The following is a 17,159-nucleotide window of genomic DNA, read 5'->3' as shown; positions in this document are numbered from 1 at the left end:
GACTCATAAGGCAGGCGACACTGGGGCCCTGGTGGAGCTGGCCAGGGTTCCCTGAGGCCACTCAGACTAATGCATCAGAGACGTTTTGTTAGGAAGATTACAGACTGAAGCGGGAGCACCAAAAATAATGAATCTGTGAGTGGATTTTATTTAGGTGTTGATTCATGGTTGTCCTATAAGCCAACAGCCCGTCAGAACTATAAATTAACGAGATAAAATGTGGCTGGCTCTCCATATTTCAGGCCGGGTATTGACATTTCAGAATCCACAGATTTTTAACTGTATTGATTGAGGACACCAGGATAAATGGCCTTGGCACCAAATTCCCATTAACGACAATGGGCACCGAGTGACTAATTCCCAAAGCACTGCGGTGAGAACGCCCTGCATTGCCTTCTCCTGGCAGGGAGTTCTAATTAGATTGAAATGAAAAAGCCAAATCACCAAGGGCGGAAAGAGGCAGATCGAGTGAAAAGGGAAATCAGACTCGGTGACGAGAAAGGACGACGAGAGAAGTCAAACCGGGCCGAGAGCCACAGGGGCCGCCCAAGACCACCGGCCTCTGCTAAAGACAGCATCTATGACAACCTGGGCCAAGGGTGGGGACGCACAGCTGAGGTGGGAGGCACGGAGGGAGCCACCGATGGGTTTCACTGCCCAGCAAGGGCCAGCCTCTGCTCACACACTCCAAGTCGCTGCTCCGAGCCAGCCCTGGCCAGATGACGAAGACACGAAGACTCCCAGGGCAGGCCCCATTCTCAAGAACTCCCACACTAGTCAGGGCGACAAACACAGAGACCAACAGCCCCCTCAGCAGGAGAAGTCCATGTCGGGGCTGGAGGGCTGCTCCAAGGGTGAGGTCCACACCCTGAGACCTCCCCACGAGGGACAAAGGATATCCAACATGCTCACTGCTACAGCCCCAGCACCAGGTCCTACCCATAGCAGGTGCTCAGGAAATACCTGCTGAGTGAATGGAACCCGGCTCTCAACAGGTGATGAGTGCCATTCCCGGGAGTAGGGTAGAGTGGAAAAGTCCCCCCGTCTTAGGCGAAGCCCTGAGGACAGGGGCTGAGCCTTCCCTCCACCACCCAGTATACCACCGTTGGAGGAGCACCCTGGGCCTGGGGCCACACGAGCCCCTCTCCAGTGAAGTTCTGCCACAGACTGGGCAAGGCATGCCCCCTCCCCTCCTCCAGCTCTCCACCTCGCCCTGGTCATACCCAACCAGCTGAAGATACCAGGGAGACCTGCCCAGAGTGCAAATCAAGCCATGATTCTCTCCTGCTCCAAACTCAGCAACGGCCCCCTACTGCCACCTGCTGTGGCAGTCCCTAACTTATCAGGAAGACTCTCTTCAAAAAAATCCAAAAATCTCAGAAGCCTTCCCCGACATTCACACATACCCACACATGCCACGGCAGTGTCTGTTTAACATCTGTTGATTGAGAAGATACATCATGACAAAGGGCCACTAAGCATCCATTAATGTTATCAAATGAACTCGTATTTGATTAACCCAACAGCACCGCCAGAATGTGAAAAGCATCACTCCTTCGCTCCGAGGGTGGGCAGTGCAGGTACCCATGGGCACCCAATGTCCCTGGAGTGGGGGGGGCAGTGGGGCCAGGAAAAGGAAAAGACCTCACAGGCCGGGAACCACAGGCCTGCACCCCCAGACTCCCCCGCAACTGCCTGCACCCCACAACGCCACACACTCCACTCCTGTTCCTCTAACAACTCTGTCCTCATTGTTCTGTCTGCTGGGAATGTGCTTCCCTCCTCCTCCACCACACCTCCTCCACCCGGATCCTCTGTCCCCTGGGTCCTGGGTCCTGCCTCCTGCCAGGTTCCAGGCTACATGTTCTTGCATCTCGCTCCATCACCACAACCTGGGATTCTGTCCACACTTCCATCTCCCCCGGCAGACAAGACCTTCTGGGGTGGATTCTGGGTCTGCATCTCCAATGCTGAGCATGGGTTACGGGGCACATGGGCAACGGAGTGAGCCTGGCAGATTTTTGCACGCAAAGAAGATTCTGGTGGTGCGGCCTTAAAGGGTGAGACCCCAGATGTAAGGCTGCAGGAGAAGGCCTAGCACACAGTGGGTGGTCAGGACATTACCCACCGCGGTCATCATCGACTAAGTGGCACCAAACTCCCTGAGCCATGGCGTCCTCATCGGCCCTGTGGGACTCACTGTAAGACCACAACTGGTTAGGGAAACACTTTGTTGAGAAGAAAAACCCCATATACACTCAGTACCGTGGAAAGGACATAGGATTTGCAAATGCAGACACGGCTCTAAATCCCCACTTGCCACATACCACGGGGAGGTCGTGAGCTAGCTACTCCCTGCTCTGAGCCTCAGCTTTCCGCCTGTAAAATGGAGAAGAGATTGCAGGCAGCACGCCGTGGTGAGGACCTGTGGCACAGTACCGGCCGCTGACACGGCCACCAATCTTGTCCTCACCCCCGCTGAGGATGCACGGGGCTCAGGCAGAGGAGCCTCGAGGCCAAGCCTCGGCAATCCAGTGACGAGTATGCTCCGGGTGGGACACAGACCCCACCGTTACCCTACACCATCCGCCGTATTCCTTCGCCGTGCCCCCTCCCAGCTGGGGAGGGGTTGTGTGGTCGGGCCCAGAACTGTCGTCTCCTGCTTGCCAGGCCCTGAGAGAGGCACGGACCCCAGGGCCTTTGCCACGGGGTATGGGAGGCCTATGTGAAGACTTGGGACACCCCAGGGATGGGCGGGGACTCCGGCCTCCCCTCCTGGCCCTGGCAGGAGAGTCCAGCAGAAAAGTGACCAGAAGGAGCCCAAGGAAGAGAAGGCAACGTGGGTGCTGAGACCAGCCGACCTGAGTCAGGGGCAGAGGCTTCGAACCAGCTCCGACCCCGTGGCTCTGTCCTCGCCTGAGGACCACGGACAGGACCCCACGCAGGGGCTGTGGCGGGATTAGGCGCTAAGAGTGCCTGTTGCACAGGAGTACTCGCTAATGTCAAGTTCCTTCCACTGACTGCTCTCTCCTTCTCGCCCTGCTTGTCAAGAGCCCCCTTAGGATTTACCCAGCACAAATCCATCTTACCCAAATGCCTTTTCAGTGTAGGCATTAAAGCAGAACTCGTTTGCAGACTTTCCTTATGAGCTGGAATCATTCCTTGCAGCCTTTCAACGATAATGAATTGACAGGAATTCTAAACTGATTCCAACCAAAGGACATTGTGATAAAGCTAAATCTATTTTGGTACAAATTACATGTCAGAAGTTGATTAAAAAGCTACCTCTTTATCCAGCCCCACAGCTTGGGCTGAGACAACCTTGGGGCTCTGTCCTCCGGGCAGACTGGCAGAGGCCCACCTTGAACCCTCCGTGGAGAGTCGTGGTTCCAGGCAAATGCCCTGGAAACGCACTCACCAATGTGAGCCTCTCCTGAGGGCTCTCTCCTACTGCCCCGAAGCCATATGCAGTTGTGGCTGCTGACCGCCCAGAGAAGCTTCCCGATGAGAAAGCTGACCCAGCTGCCAGCTCCGAGGAAGAGGCGCCTCGGGGTAACAGTGCAGTAAAACACACCTGTTTCAAGGTCCGTGAGGTGTAGGGCGAAGTCGAAGCCCCCGCTGAGGATGCGCCGGCCACAGGGAGACCACCGGGCGGCCCGCACCGCCTCACTGTGCAGGCAGTAGGTCTGCAGGCAGCGGCCTGAGTCCACAGCATTCCACACCTACGAGGCAAACACAGCGCCAGACGTCAGAAGCGGAGGCCTGATCTCTGGGGCTTGGCTTGGCCCCTCTATGGGGTGGAGAGGGTCTCAGAGCGGAACTAGATTCCTGTTATTTTACCATCAAAACAACATCTAGCTGTTAAATTTTTCCGTGCAGAAATGTCAAGTTTTCGGGGCTGGTGAGTTGAGGGGGAGCTTCTCCCAAAACCCCTCCGGGGGTCAAGGGGACCCACAAGAACACAGCGTGCCCCAGTCCCGCCTCTCCCCCGCCCGCCCTTCCCACCTGCTTTGCAGCTGCTCACCACCAAATGTCCCGCTCTGCTCACACTTCTAGCCCAGTGTCGCCTGCGTCTCTGATGGCTGTCCTCCCAGACAGGGCTTCGTGAGCCCTGAGGTGGACACCGCACCGAGTCAGGCTATCCTCTTGGGTCCAGCTTTGAGAGTCAGATTCGAAACGGAACCTGCCACACCTGTGCTTACAACCGGGCAAAGAGCCAGGATCTGCCAGCCGTCCTTTTTCCTGGGGAAGAGGTACCATCCTTCATTCCCACCCTGGCTTTCCCTGGCGACAAAGCCGACGGCAGAAAGCCCCATGTACATTCAGTGGCTTCTGAAACACGCTTTCGAGCCCTCAAGTGTAGAAGTGCACATCGCAAGGGCCAGGGCCACTCCACACAGGAGAGAGCCCCTCACCAGCGCACCAGCTCGTGCAGGAGCCCCGGGGAAAGGCTGGTTAGCACGGAGCCTGACAGGGCTGGCTCTGGGCCTGGCCTGCACAGGCGCTCAGCAGGGCCAGTCCCCTACCCCCACTGTCAATACAGGAAGCAGGGGAGGCTGCTGTCCATCGTCTGAGGTGGCTTTCAGAGGATCAGACACGAGAGGCAGGCAGAGCAGCTGCCACCAGAGCGTGGGCCTCAGAGGCAAGCGCCTCCCATGTCATGCTTCTGTTTGCAGATCGTGTGACCTGGCCAAGCAGCCTGGCCTCCCTGGGCCTCGGTCTCCTCCTGGGTGAAGCGGGGGTCAGAGCCCCACCCCAAGGCCTGCGGTGAGGAATGAGCGGAGCTGGTGCGCGGGCTCCTTGGGGCTTGCCGCGCACCCAGTTCTTGACGACAGTATTCTCTGACCTTCTCTCGGTTACGGTGGGGAACCCAAGCCTCGTGTTCTTCGTCTCCGCCCACGCACAACCACAGACCAGATGTGGAGACGGCCTTCCCTTTCAAGACGAGAAAATTCATCCCGCTGCTTCCCCAAGGTGCTCACAAGGCAAAGGATCAGAGTTCTGAAAGCATGTTTCCTGGGCATATGGAAATGTCTGAGCTTAAGGAAACAAGAGCAGCTGTCAAAGAATGCTAAGAGAGCTCAGATCCTTTCTTTCTTATTGGGGGTCGATAGCTGGGGTCTCAAACTGAAACAATCATGAAATAGCAGCATCTACATTTAGAAATATGGACAGAGGGCCGCCTGGCTGGCTCGGCCAGCAGAGCACACAACTCTTGATCTCAGGTCATGGATTCAAGCTCCATGTTGGGCATGGAGCCCACTGTAAAAAAAAAAAAAAAAAAAAAAAAAAAAAGAGTATGGACAGAGGGGCGCCTGGATGGCTCAGTCGGTTGAGTGTCTGACTCCTGATTTCAGCTCAGGTCATGATCTCACGGTTTGTGAGTTTGAGCCCTGAGTCGGGCTCTGTGCTGACAGTACGGAGCCAGCTTGGGATTCTCTCTCTCCCTCTCTGTGCCCTTCCTCTGCTCATGTTCTCTCTTTCTCTCTCTCTCTCTGAAAATAAGTAAATAAGCATTTCAAAAAAAAACGAGAGAAGAAAAATTCTAAAAAAAAGAAATACGGACAGAAATAACAGAAGAAACAACCAGAAGACGTCAACACAGAGTGGAAATTTATGGTAGAAGAACAGAGCATGTAGTTTTTTGCCAAACTAGGTACAAGTATGACTCGTTAATAGAGAAAATAAAGTAGAACTAATGAGCTACACCTACAGAGTTAACAATGGCTAAGCAGTAAAAAACATAATATTGATTACATGAGACAGGCTTCATATACACAGCAAGATGCCACCTAAATTATCAAAACACATAAAGCATCACTTCACACCCATGGCTTCTATCAAAAACAAGAAAAAAGAACAAGTGTTGGGAGAGTGTGGGGAAACTGGAACCTCTGTGCACTGTCGGTGGGAACGTAAAATGGCACAGATTATATGGAAGACGGTACGACGGTTTCTTAAAAAATTATGCACAGAGCTGCCATATGATCCAGCAAGCCCACTTGTGTGTATATAACCACAAAATGGAGAGCAGGGTCTCAAAGAGATCCCTGCACACAAGCGTTCACAGCAGCATTACTCACAGTAGCCCAAAGGTAGAAGCAATCCGAGTGTCCACTGACAGAAGAACGGATAAGCAAAGCATGGTCTCTCCTTACAACGGACTACTATTCAGTCTTAAAAAGGAGGGAGATTCTGACAGCTGCTCAACGCGGATGAACCTTGAGGACATTATGCCGAGTGAAATAAGCCAGACACTAAACGGCAAAAAGGGTATATAATTCCGCTTACATAAGGTTCCTAGAAGAGTCAAAATCATAGACACAGAAAGTAGAATGGGGGATGCCAGGCGCTGGGGGAGGGGAGAATGGGGAGTTAGTGTTTAATGGGGACAGAGTTTCAGTTTTGCAAGACAGAAAGAGTTCTGGGGATGGATGGTGCGATGGTTGTACAATAATGTAAATGTGCTCAATGCCAGTGAAGCGTACACTTAAAAATGGTTAGAACGGTAAATTTTATGTGATACGTATTGCAACACAATTTTAAAAACATACATGAAGCAAAATTCTATCAAGCTTATTTGTGCATTTGTAGTAAGACCATAACAACATATATGAAGATGACGGTCACTCTGGGGAAATGGTGGGTGAGGGATGGGGTTGGGTGAAGGGCACTGTGAACACTACACTGTCTTTCTGAGAGAGAGAGAGAGAGAGAGAGAGAGAGAGAATGCTCTGAAGCAAATATGTTCAAATGTTTCCATCTGTTAAACGCATTCATTTCTTCATTCATTCAACAAACATTTCTTGAGCAGCTGTTATTAGCCAGGCATTATTCAGCAGCAAACAACTAAGACAAAAACCCCTGCCTTCAAAGACACAGACACTAAACAAGATAAACCAGCAGAATCTCTATAGCATGTAAGCTAGGGGTAAAGGCTGGAGGCGTAGTAAGTGAGCAAGAAAGGGGCCCTAAGGGCAGCAGAAGAAGTTGAGATGGTGGCCGGGAAGGGCCTCTCAGAGAAGGTGGCTCTGAAGGAAGATCTGAAGGGGGGATGATGGGAGCTATACAGAAATTGAGGAAGAACCTTCCAGGCAGAAACAGGACCCCTCTGGCTTCTCTACCAGGAGGAGAGTGCAAGGCAAGGGAGACAGTGTGGAGCTTCTGCAAGAATCCAGGGGACAGAGGAGCATAGTTGGACCAGCTGGAGGCACAGACAAGGAAAGAGAAGAGAGAGAGGGGAGGAGGAGGAAGAGGAGGGGAAGGCACCAAGGTGCAAAGCAGCACACTGGTAGGTCTGAATTCTCGGGAGGGGGGCCTCTGAATCAGCCATGGAGACATGTTAGGGAAATCCATCAATCTGTAAATTGCCCGATAACTCTCCTCTGAAGTGAAAAATGCATACTTGGCTCTCCTGGCTGATATATACACAAGGATAGCGTCAGAATCAATGCAGACCAGTCAGCCACTTCTCCAAGCTATCCAGGGTGAAGGAGAGAAGAAACGTTGCTAATCGCCCTCCCTAATTGAATTTAATGTTCACCGTCAGGTTTTAAAGATTAATTCCCAAACACTGTGGCAGCCTGAAGTGTGTACCTTTTTTCAATTAAGTAATTAGAGATCCCAATCTGCCTCCCTGGAATTAAGGAGTTAAATCTTCTGTCAAATGTTCTAAGATGGCTTGGTGCATTAACTAGAGACAGACATTCTATGTGTCCAACGGAAGTCAGATTTGGAAAGAACATGACAAGTGAAACACGCATTTGCTTGGCTGTCCTGTATTTACTGTGGTTTCCATGTCCTGGTTACCGATACATGGCCCTACCAGGAGTTCCTCACAGTGTCTTAAGACCTACTGCTTTAACCACAGGTTATGTTCTTTCTGCCTGTCTGCCTTTTGTTTTTGATTACAAAATAAACACAAACTCCTTGTAAAATATTCAAATTATACAGGTGTACAAAAAAACAATACCCCATAGGAATCAACTATAGGACTGTGGTTCCTCTGATTATATTGGAACTAAGTATGCTCGGGGCGGGGGTGGGGGGTGGGGAATGAAACAACAAAGAAACACAAAGAAGAAAATAAGAGTCATCCATAATTCCACCACCTGCACACAGTGGCTATCAAACTTCTGGGTGAATCTTTGCCTCCCATCTGGCCCACCCCTGACAGCTCCTGCCTCAGGGACATTCCTAGTTCAGCTGAAGTTCCTGGCCTACTCTCTACCCCCTGGCATCCCTGCTACTCCGGGATATCATTCTAGAGACGACTGTCAGACTCACTAGCTCAGCAAGGCTGTGCAACCAGTGTGTAAACTTTGACCAAGCCATTTACCTGCAAAAGCTTTGGGATTCCTTTATGATGTGTGTCAAAGGCTGGAACTGCACTGAATGCACAGACCAATTTGGGGAGATATCTCAACGTTATTGAGTCTTCCAATGCATGAATAGGATATGTCTCTCCTTTCATTCAGGCCTTCTTTAATTTCTCTAAGCAATGGTTTGTAGTTTTTTGTTTTTATTTTTTATTTTTTTTAATGTTTATTTATTTTTGAGGCAGAGAGACACAGCAAGAACAGGGGAGGGTCAGAGAGAGAGAGAGGGAGACACAGAATCTGAAACAGGCTCTAGGCTCTGAGCTGTCAGCACAGAGCCCGACGCGGGGCTCAAACTCACAACCCGCGAGATCATGACCTGAGCCAAAGTTGGACGCTTAACCAACTGAGCCACCCAGGCGCCCCGGTTTGTAGTTTTTTAATGAAAAAAAAATCTTATGGATCTTTTGTCAAACTTATCCCTAATTACTTCATCTTTTGATGATATTGTAAATGATATTTTTTATTTTTAATTTCAGGCTCATTTCCAGTAAGTAGACATAAGATCAGTTTTTTATATCTTGACCTTGAATTCTGCTAAACCAACTTTTTAGTTCTAGAAGTTTTTTTTTTGTAGATTCAGTACAATTTTCTACATAGACAGTCAGGTTGTCTGCAAATAAAGACAGTTTTACTTCCTTCTTTCCAATATGGATACCTTTTGTTTCTTTTTCTTGCCTTATTGCACTGGCTAGAATCCCCACTACAATGTTGCATAGACATGGTGAGGGCAGACACGCTTGCCTAGTTCCTGATCTTATGGGGAAAGCAGTCAGTCTTTTACACAGTTAAGTATGATGCGAAAGCTAATGTTTTCATAAATGTCCCTTATCAGTTTAAGAACATTCTATTTCTACTTTGCACAAAGTTTTTTTTTTTTTTTATCAGAAATGAATACGGTAGATTGTTAAATGCTCCTTCTGTATCTCTTCACACGATCATTTGGTTCTTCTTTTTTAGTTCATTAATATGCTGAAATGCACTGACTGATTTCAAATATTAAGTGAAGCTTGCATTCCTGAGACAGATCTTACTTGGCCCTGATATTACAAATAAATAAATATAAGTATATATGTATACACACATACACACACACAAACACACACACAGGTGGATTAATTTGCTAAAATGTAATTTAAAATTTTGTACTTATGTTCATGAAAGATATTGGTCTATCACTTTCTTCTCTTACAGTGTATTTTTTCCTGTTGGGTATAAGGTAATGATGGCCTCACAGAACGAGCTGGGAAGTATTTCTTCCTCTATGATTTTCTAGAAGAGTTTGAATAGGATTGTGCAGGAGTTTCCCAGGGCTGCCATAACAAAGTACCACAAACTGAGTGGCTTAAAACAACAGAAATGTATTGTCTCATGATTAAGGAAACTAAAAGGCAGAAATTAAGGTGCTGGCAGGGTTGGTGCCTTCTGAGGGCCATGAGGGAAGGATCTGTTCCAGACCTTTCTTCTTGATTTCTACACGGCTGCCTTCACGTTCACATGGTGTTCTCTCTGCCTGTCTGTCTCCAAATCTCCCCTTTTGATTAGGACGCCAGTCATACTGGATTATGGCCCATCCTAATGACCTCACTTTAACATGATTAATCTCTGTAAAGACCCTATCTCCAAATAAAGACTTATTCTGAGGCACTGGGGGTTAGGAATTCAAAATATAAATTTTGAGACACGACTCAACCCTTAACAAATTGGTATAATTTCTATCTTAAATGTTTGGTAAGATTCACTAGTGAAGTCATTTGGGCCTAGAGTTTTCTCTGTGGGAAGGTTTTTAACTATGAATTCAATTTCTTTAATAGATACAGGGCTTTGGAGGTTATCTATTTCTTCAGGAGTGAGCTTTTCCTGTTTGGGTCATTCAAGGGATTTATCTGTGTCATCTAACTTGTAGAATTCACTGGCAGAAAGTTGATCCTCACATGACCTTTGTAGCCTTTTACTATCTTTAGAATCTGTAATCAAGTCACTTCTCACATAATATTAGCAATTTGTATCTTTTCTATTTTATTCCTGATGTGTAGCTGAAGGGCTATCAGCTTCAATGATCTCAAAGAACCAACTTTTGGATTTACTGATTTTTCTCTACTGTTTATCGGTTTTCTATTTCAGTTATTTCTGCTCTTAATCTCCTTCCTTTTGCTTACATTGGTTGAATTTGCTCTTCCTTTTCTCATGTCTTAAAGTGGAAACTGAGATCACTGATTTGAAATTTTCTCCTTTATTAATATAGGCAATTACTGCTATAAATTAGCAGCTGAGAATTGCTCTATCTACATTCCACAAATTTTCATGTTGTTTTTTCATAAGCATTCAGTTCAACATGTTTTCTAATATCTCTAACAGTTTTTTCCTTGACCCAAGGATTATTTAGAAGTGTGATTTTAGTTTCCAAATATTTGGGAATTTTCCAGATACCTGTTACTGATTTTTAACTTAATCCCGTGATCATTAGAGTATATGCTTTGAATGATTTCAAACCTTTTAAATTTACTGAGACTTATTTTATGGCCTAGAATTTGGTCTGCCCTGGTAAACATTCCACACATGCTACAAAAGAATGTACGTTATGCTGTTGTTACATAAAGTGTTTTATAAATGTCAATTAGGCCAAATTGGATGATAGTGTTATTCAAATATTCTGTATCTTCACTGATTTTCTGTCTACTTGAGCTATTGACTATTGAGAAAAGGGTGTTTAAACCTCCAACTATAGTTGTGGATTTGATTATTTCTTCATTCAGTTCTATCAGTTTTGCTTCATGGATTTTAAAGCTCTTATTAGGTGTAGAAATATTGATGCCCTTCAAGGAACTGACCCCTTTATCATTATAAGATAACTCTATTTCTGCTAATATTCTTTGCTCTGAAATCTACTTTGTCTGGTATGAATATGGCCACTCTGTTTAAAATTAGCATTAGTTTGGTATATGTTTTTCCATCCTTTAACATTTAACTTTTTGTGTCTTTATATTTAAAGTGGGTTTCTGGTAGGCATTGTATAAATTGCCTTTTTATCCAATCTAATAATCTTTGTTTTTTAAATGGGTATTTAGACCATTTCATCTATTATTGATGCACTTTGGGTTTAAATTTGCTACTTGTTTCCCACTCATCTCATCTGTCCTTTGTTCCCTCTTTCCCTTTTTTGCCTTCTTTGGAATTAAGCATTTCTTGTTATTTCATTTTATCTCCCAATGTTAGATTACTAACCGTTAATTTTGTTTTGTTTTATTACTAGTTGCTTTAAGGTTTAGAGCATACATCTCTAACTTATCACAGTCACTTTCAAGGAATATTAGTGCTTGCCTAATAAGAACCATAATAATAATACATACAGTGTTCCCCATCTCAGCCTGTATGCATTATCACACGTTTCACACAAACCCCCTAAAACATGGCCATTGTTTTTACCTTAAATAATCAATCATCACTTAAAGGGATTTTTAAGTAAGAACAAAGATTATTTAGATTTACCCACATATTGACCACTTCTGGTGCTCAACACTCCCCTGTGTAAATGTAGGTGTCTATCTGGCATCATTCTCCTTCTGCCTTGAGAACTTTATTTAACATTTCCCATAGTACAAGTCTGCTGGTGATGAATTACTTCCACTTTTAAATGTCTAAAAAAAGTATTTTGCCTTTCCCTTAAAAACATATTTCACTGGGTATTAAATTTGGGGCTGACAGTGGTTTGTTCTTTTTCCTTTCAGTAGTTTAAGTATGTTGTTCCACTGTCTTCTGGCATTATTTCCAATAAGAAGTCTGCGGTCATTCTTCTCTTGATTGCTCAGGATGAAACTCGCCTTTTTCTCCTCCTCTGGCTGCTTTAAAAACTTTCTTCTTTATCGTTGGCTACAAGAAATTCCATTAAGAGGTACCTTGGTGAACTTTTTTCTTCATGGTTCTTGTGCTTAGGGTTCACTGAGTTTCTTGGTTCTGTGGGTTTCCAGTTTTCATCAAATTTGGAAAACTTTCAGCCCTTAGTTCTTTGAATATTTTTTTCTGTTCTCTCTGCCTGTGAAGACTTCAATTTCACATATATCAGGTGAGCTTGAAGTTGTACCACAACTCTTGGATGCTCTGTTCATTTTTCCCCAAGCTGTTTACTCTCTGTATTGCATTCTAAAACGTGTCTATGACCAGGTCTTCAAATTTGCTAACCTTTTATAGTTTCTGATTTGCTATTAATCCTATCCAGTGCATTTTTCAGCTGAGATTTTTTTTTTTTTTTTCAGTTCTGGAGTTCAAATTGGATCTTTCTTCTGTCTTCCTTGTCTCTCCTTAACATGCTCATGCTTGTCTCTACCTTTTTGCATATATGGAGCATATTTATAAATAGTTGGCTGAATGTTCTTACTGACTAATCACACCATCTGTGCCATTTCTGGGTCTGCTTCTATTGACTGATTTTTCTTCTAATCATAGTCTAGATTTTTCTACTTCTTTGCATTCCTTGTAATCTCTGTTTGGATGTCAGACACAGTGAATTTTACTTTAGTGAATGTTTTATATTTTTGTATTCCTATAAATACTCTTGAGGTTTGTTCTGGGACACAGTTAAATTACTTGGAAACCGTTCACTCCTTTCCAGGATAGTTTCAAAGCTCTGATAGGAGGAACTAGAACACTATTTAGTCTAGGGCTATTTTATCCTGCTGAGGGAACACTCTAATGAATTATGAGGACTTCCCACTCTGGCTTGTGGCACCGTGAACTATTCTTGGCCCTGGGAGCTCTGGGGATTGTTCACCCCGTTCCTTTTGGGTGGTTCTTCTCCTGCTTCAAGGAATTTCCTCACACACATGTTGATCAAGTACTCCACTGAAGACTCTGAGGGAGCTTCCTACAGATCTCTGGAGCTTTCTGTTGGTGCAGCTCTCTAATCTCCCCTTCTCTGTCCTGAGAACTCTAGCTGCCGTGGCTTCCTTGACTCCCAGCTTTGTCTCCTCAGGTCAGGAAGACCACTGAGACCCATTTGGGTTTCTCCTCCCTGTGTGGCAGTCTGGGAACTCTCACCAGACAGTCAGCGGGAGCAGTCCCCCAGGGCCCGTTTCATTTTGCTTCCCCTTCTCTCAAGGCCCACTGTCTCCATTGCCTAGCGTTTTTTGTTTTTTTTTTTAATGTTTATTTTTGAGAGAGAGAGGGGTGGGGGGAGAGCAGAGAGAGAGGGAGACACAGAATCCAAAGCAGGCTCCAGGCTCTGAGTTGTCAGCACAGACCCCAACATGGGGCTTGAACTCACGAGCCGTGAGATCATGACCTGAGCTGAAGTCGGACGCTCGACAGACAGAGCCATCCAGGCGCCCCTCCATTGCCTAGCATTTTGATTTTTACATTTTGTAAAAACCACTGCTTCTTACATTTTGTCTGATTTTTTAAATTGTTTAAGATTGAAGCATAAATCTGGTCCCTATTACTCCATCTTGGCCAAAAGTGTAAGTCCTCAAAGTTATTTAGAAGTGTGTGGCTTATTTGTAACAACATGGATGGAACGGGAGGGTTTATGCTGAGTGAAGTAAGTCAGTCAGAGAAAAACAGATATCATATGATTTCACTCATATGTGGAATCTGAGAAACTTAGCAGATGAGCACAGGGGAAGGGAAGGAAAACTAAGATAAAAACAGAGAGGGAGGCAAACCATAAGAAACTCTTAAATACAGAGAACAAACTGAAGGTTGATGGGGGTGGGGGTGGGGCTGGGTTAAATGGATGATGGGCATTAAGGAGGGTACTTTTCAGGATGAGCACTGGGTGTGATATGTCAGAAATGAATCACTGGGTTCTAATCCTTGAAGCCAAGACTACATTGTATGTTAACTAACTTGAGGATTAAAAAAAAAAAAAAGTGTGTCTTAATTGCCAAACGTTTATGGTTTTTCATATTGTTTAGTAACTCATTATTACTAATTTAATTCCATTGTAAACAGAGACTAGGCTCTCTGTTGTTTCAATCTTTTTAAATGTATTGAGATTTGCGTGTGACCTATCTTAGTAAAGTACTATTTGAATTTGAAAAGCCCACGTAGCCTACACTTGCCATGCATAGTGTTCTATAAACGTGAATTAAGGTAAGGTAGTTGATAGTGTAATAGAGATCTCCCATCTTTATTGATCTGTTTGGCTGTCCAACCAATTACTTAGAGAAGAGTTAAGATCTCCACGTGTAAGTATGAATTTTTTTATTCTCCCTTTCAGGCTATGAAAAATTTTTCATGTACTTTGAAGCTCTGTTATTAAGTGCATATACGATTGTAAGATCTTCCTGATAAATTCTTTTATTACTATGAAATGTCTTCTCTCTTACTCTGGTTGACAGCATATAATTTTACTTTTGTATCCATTCCAATAATCTCTTTCAATCGCAATGTTTAACCCATTTACATTTAACATGATTGTTGATATGATCAGAATTACATCTATCATTTTGCTATTTGTTTTCTGGTTTTATCTCTGTTTTATTTCGCTTTTCTTCCCTTACTACCTTCTTTTGAAATAACTTTTTACAATTCCATTTTACTTATTGGCTTTTTAGCTATTCCTTGATGTTACTTCTTTAATGGTTGCTCTAGGGATTATAATATACATTCTTAATATTTTAAAGTCTTTTTATGGTTACTATTGTACCAGTTTACATAAAATATAAGAAGCTTGAAGCCATAAATGTCTTTCATCCGTGCCCATTCTTTACTCTATAGTTGTCACATGTATCACATCCACATATGTTAGAAACCCCACAAGCAATATGATCGTTTTTGCTTTAAATAGTCATATGTATTTTTTTGTTTAATTTAAGAGGAAAAAATAGTCTTCTATCTTTCCCCACATATTTACCATTTCCAGGCTCTTCACTCCTTCCTGAAGATCTGAGCTCCTATCTGGTGTCATATTCCTCCATCCTAAAGAACATCCTTTAACATTTCTAAGTTGCATGTCAGCTGTCAATGAATTCTCAGTTGCCATTTATCTGAAAATGTCTTTTTTTTTCTTTAACATTTATTCATTTTTGAGAGAGAGAGACAGAGTGCCAGCAGGGGAGGGGCAGAGGGAGAGGGAGACACAGAATCCGAAGCAGGCTCCAGGCTCCAGGCTGTCAGCATAGAGCCTGACGTGGGCCTTGAACCCATGAACTGTGAGATCATGACCTGAGCCAAAATCAGACACTTAACCGACTAAGCCACCCAAGTGCCCCTATCTGAAAACATCTTTGATTCACCTTCATTCTTAGACGATACAGAATCACGAGTTAAGATGTTTTTGGTTGTGTGTGTGCGTGTGCATGCGTGTTTTATCAACACTTTGAAGATGCTATTCGACTGCTTCTGGACTCCACTGATTCTGATGAGAAGTCAGTGATTTTCATACCATTATTCTCCTCTATGTGATTTTCATTTTTCTCTTCTTACTTTAAATTTTTTAATCTTTGGTTTCCACATGTTTGACTAGGATATGCCATAGTGTGATTCTCTTTATATGTCTTATTTGGGGGTTGCAAAGTTTGTTTTTTTTTTTCTTTTGAATCTGTAAATACAAACATTTCATCAAATTTGGGAAATTTTCAGGCATTATTTCTTCAAATAGTTTTTTCTTCCTCATTCTCTCTCATCTCCTTCTGGGACTCCAATTATACACACAATATCACAATATATATTATACAGATATCTTTGGATATTATCCACAGGTCCCTGTGTATCCTGTTTGTTTGTTTTAATGTTTATTTATTCTTGAGAGAGACAGACAGAGTGTGAGCAAGGGAGGGGCAGAGAGAGAAGGAGATGCAGAATCTGAAGCAGGTCCCAGGCTCTGGGCTGTCGGCACAGAGCCCAACACAGGGCTTGAACTCATGAGCTGTGAGATCATGACCTGGGCCGAAGTTGGGTGCTTAGCCGACTGAACCACCCAAGCGCCCCTATCTGTTCTTTCTTTCCCCTACTCCTTTCCTCTGTTTTCAGATTGAATAATTTCTATTGTTCTATCTCCAAGTTCACTAGCTCCTTCTTCTGACATCTCCATTCTGCAATGGAGCCCAAATGATGGATTCTTTCTTTCAGATACTGTATTTTTCAACTCTAGGATTTCCATTTGTTTTTCTATATACAGCAGTTGCTATTTCTCTACAGAGATCTCCTGTCTTTTTATTCATTGCGAATATATTTTCCTTTGTATTCTTCAGCACTTTCATAATAACTGTTTTAAAATACTCTGCTAATTTCAACATCTGGATATCTTGGAGACAAGCTCCACTGATCGCCTTTCTCTTGACTATGGGTCCTCTCTTCCTGTTTCTTCCTACAGTGAGTAATTTGGGGTGGAATGCTAGATATGACAAAATTTATGTTGTATAGACTCTAGACTGTTATGTTTCTCTGAAGAACAATTTTGTTTTCAACAGTCAGCTAACTTGGCTCTACTCACATTTTAAACTGTCTCCTCTGCTGTGTGCAGCAGCAGAAATTTCTGTTTGGTTCTCTTAGCCTTAGCTGAGCTGGTTGGAGTCTGTTCCATGCATTGGTCCGGGAGTCATCCAGAGATCTGGGCAGAGCCTATTGGCAGAACTTAGGACTCCTCTTCTCTGACCCTTTCCTTTCTGAGATCTCCCTCCTCACTTTCCAGCTGCCGTGGTTGCCCCATCTGTCCTCTGCTTCTTCAAGCCAGTAACACTGCGAGTTTTCTATCCAACTTTTAGCTGCGGCTCTGCCAGGCACAGATTGGAGCCCACCCTTGGGCAGAAAAACATCAAAGCAGGAGACTCGCCCAGTGCCATT

General features: G+C 44.6%; 1 protein-coding gene across 4 annotated transcripts in view; it reads right to left on the bottom strand.

Annotated features, from left to right (window-relative positions):
- Positions 1–17,159, bottom strand: part of WDR25 (WD repeat domain 25) — a 139,070-nt gene that overhangs the window by 50,712 nt on the left and 71,199 nt on the right. For all 4 annotated transcript variants that reach the window (XM_053889802.1, XM_053889803.1, XM_053889804.1 and 1 more), the window contains exon 3: positions 3,575–3,722. In XM_053889802.1, coding sequence (XP_053745777.1) covers positions 3,575–3,722 — 148 coding nt within the window. The remainder of the gene's footprint in view (positions 1–3,574; positions 3,723–17,159) is intronic.

This window comes from Panthera pardus, unplaced genomic scaffold, assembly GCF_024362965.1.
Source record: "Panthera pardus isolate Hobbes unplaced genomic scaffold, ASM2436296v1 HiC_scaffold_24, whole genome shotgun sequence".
Classification (NCBI taxonomy): Eukaryota; Metazoa; Chordata; class Mammalia; order Carnivora; family Felidae; genus Panthera; species Panthera pardus.
This window is presented reverse-complemented; position numbering and strand designations above follow the sequence as displayed.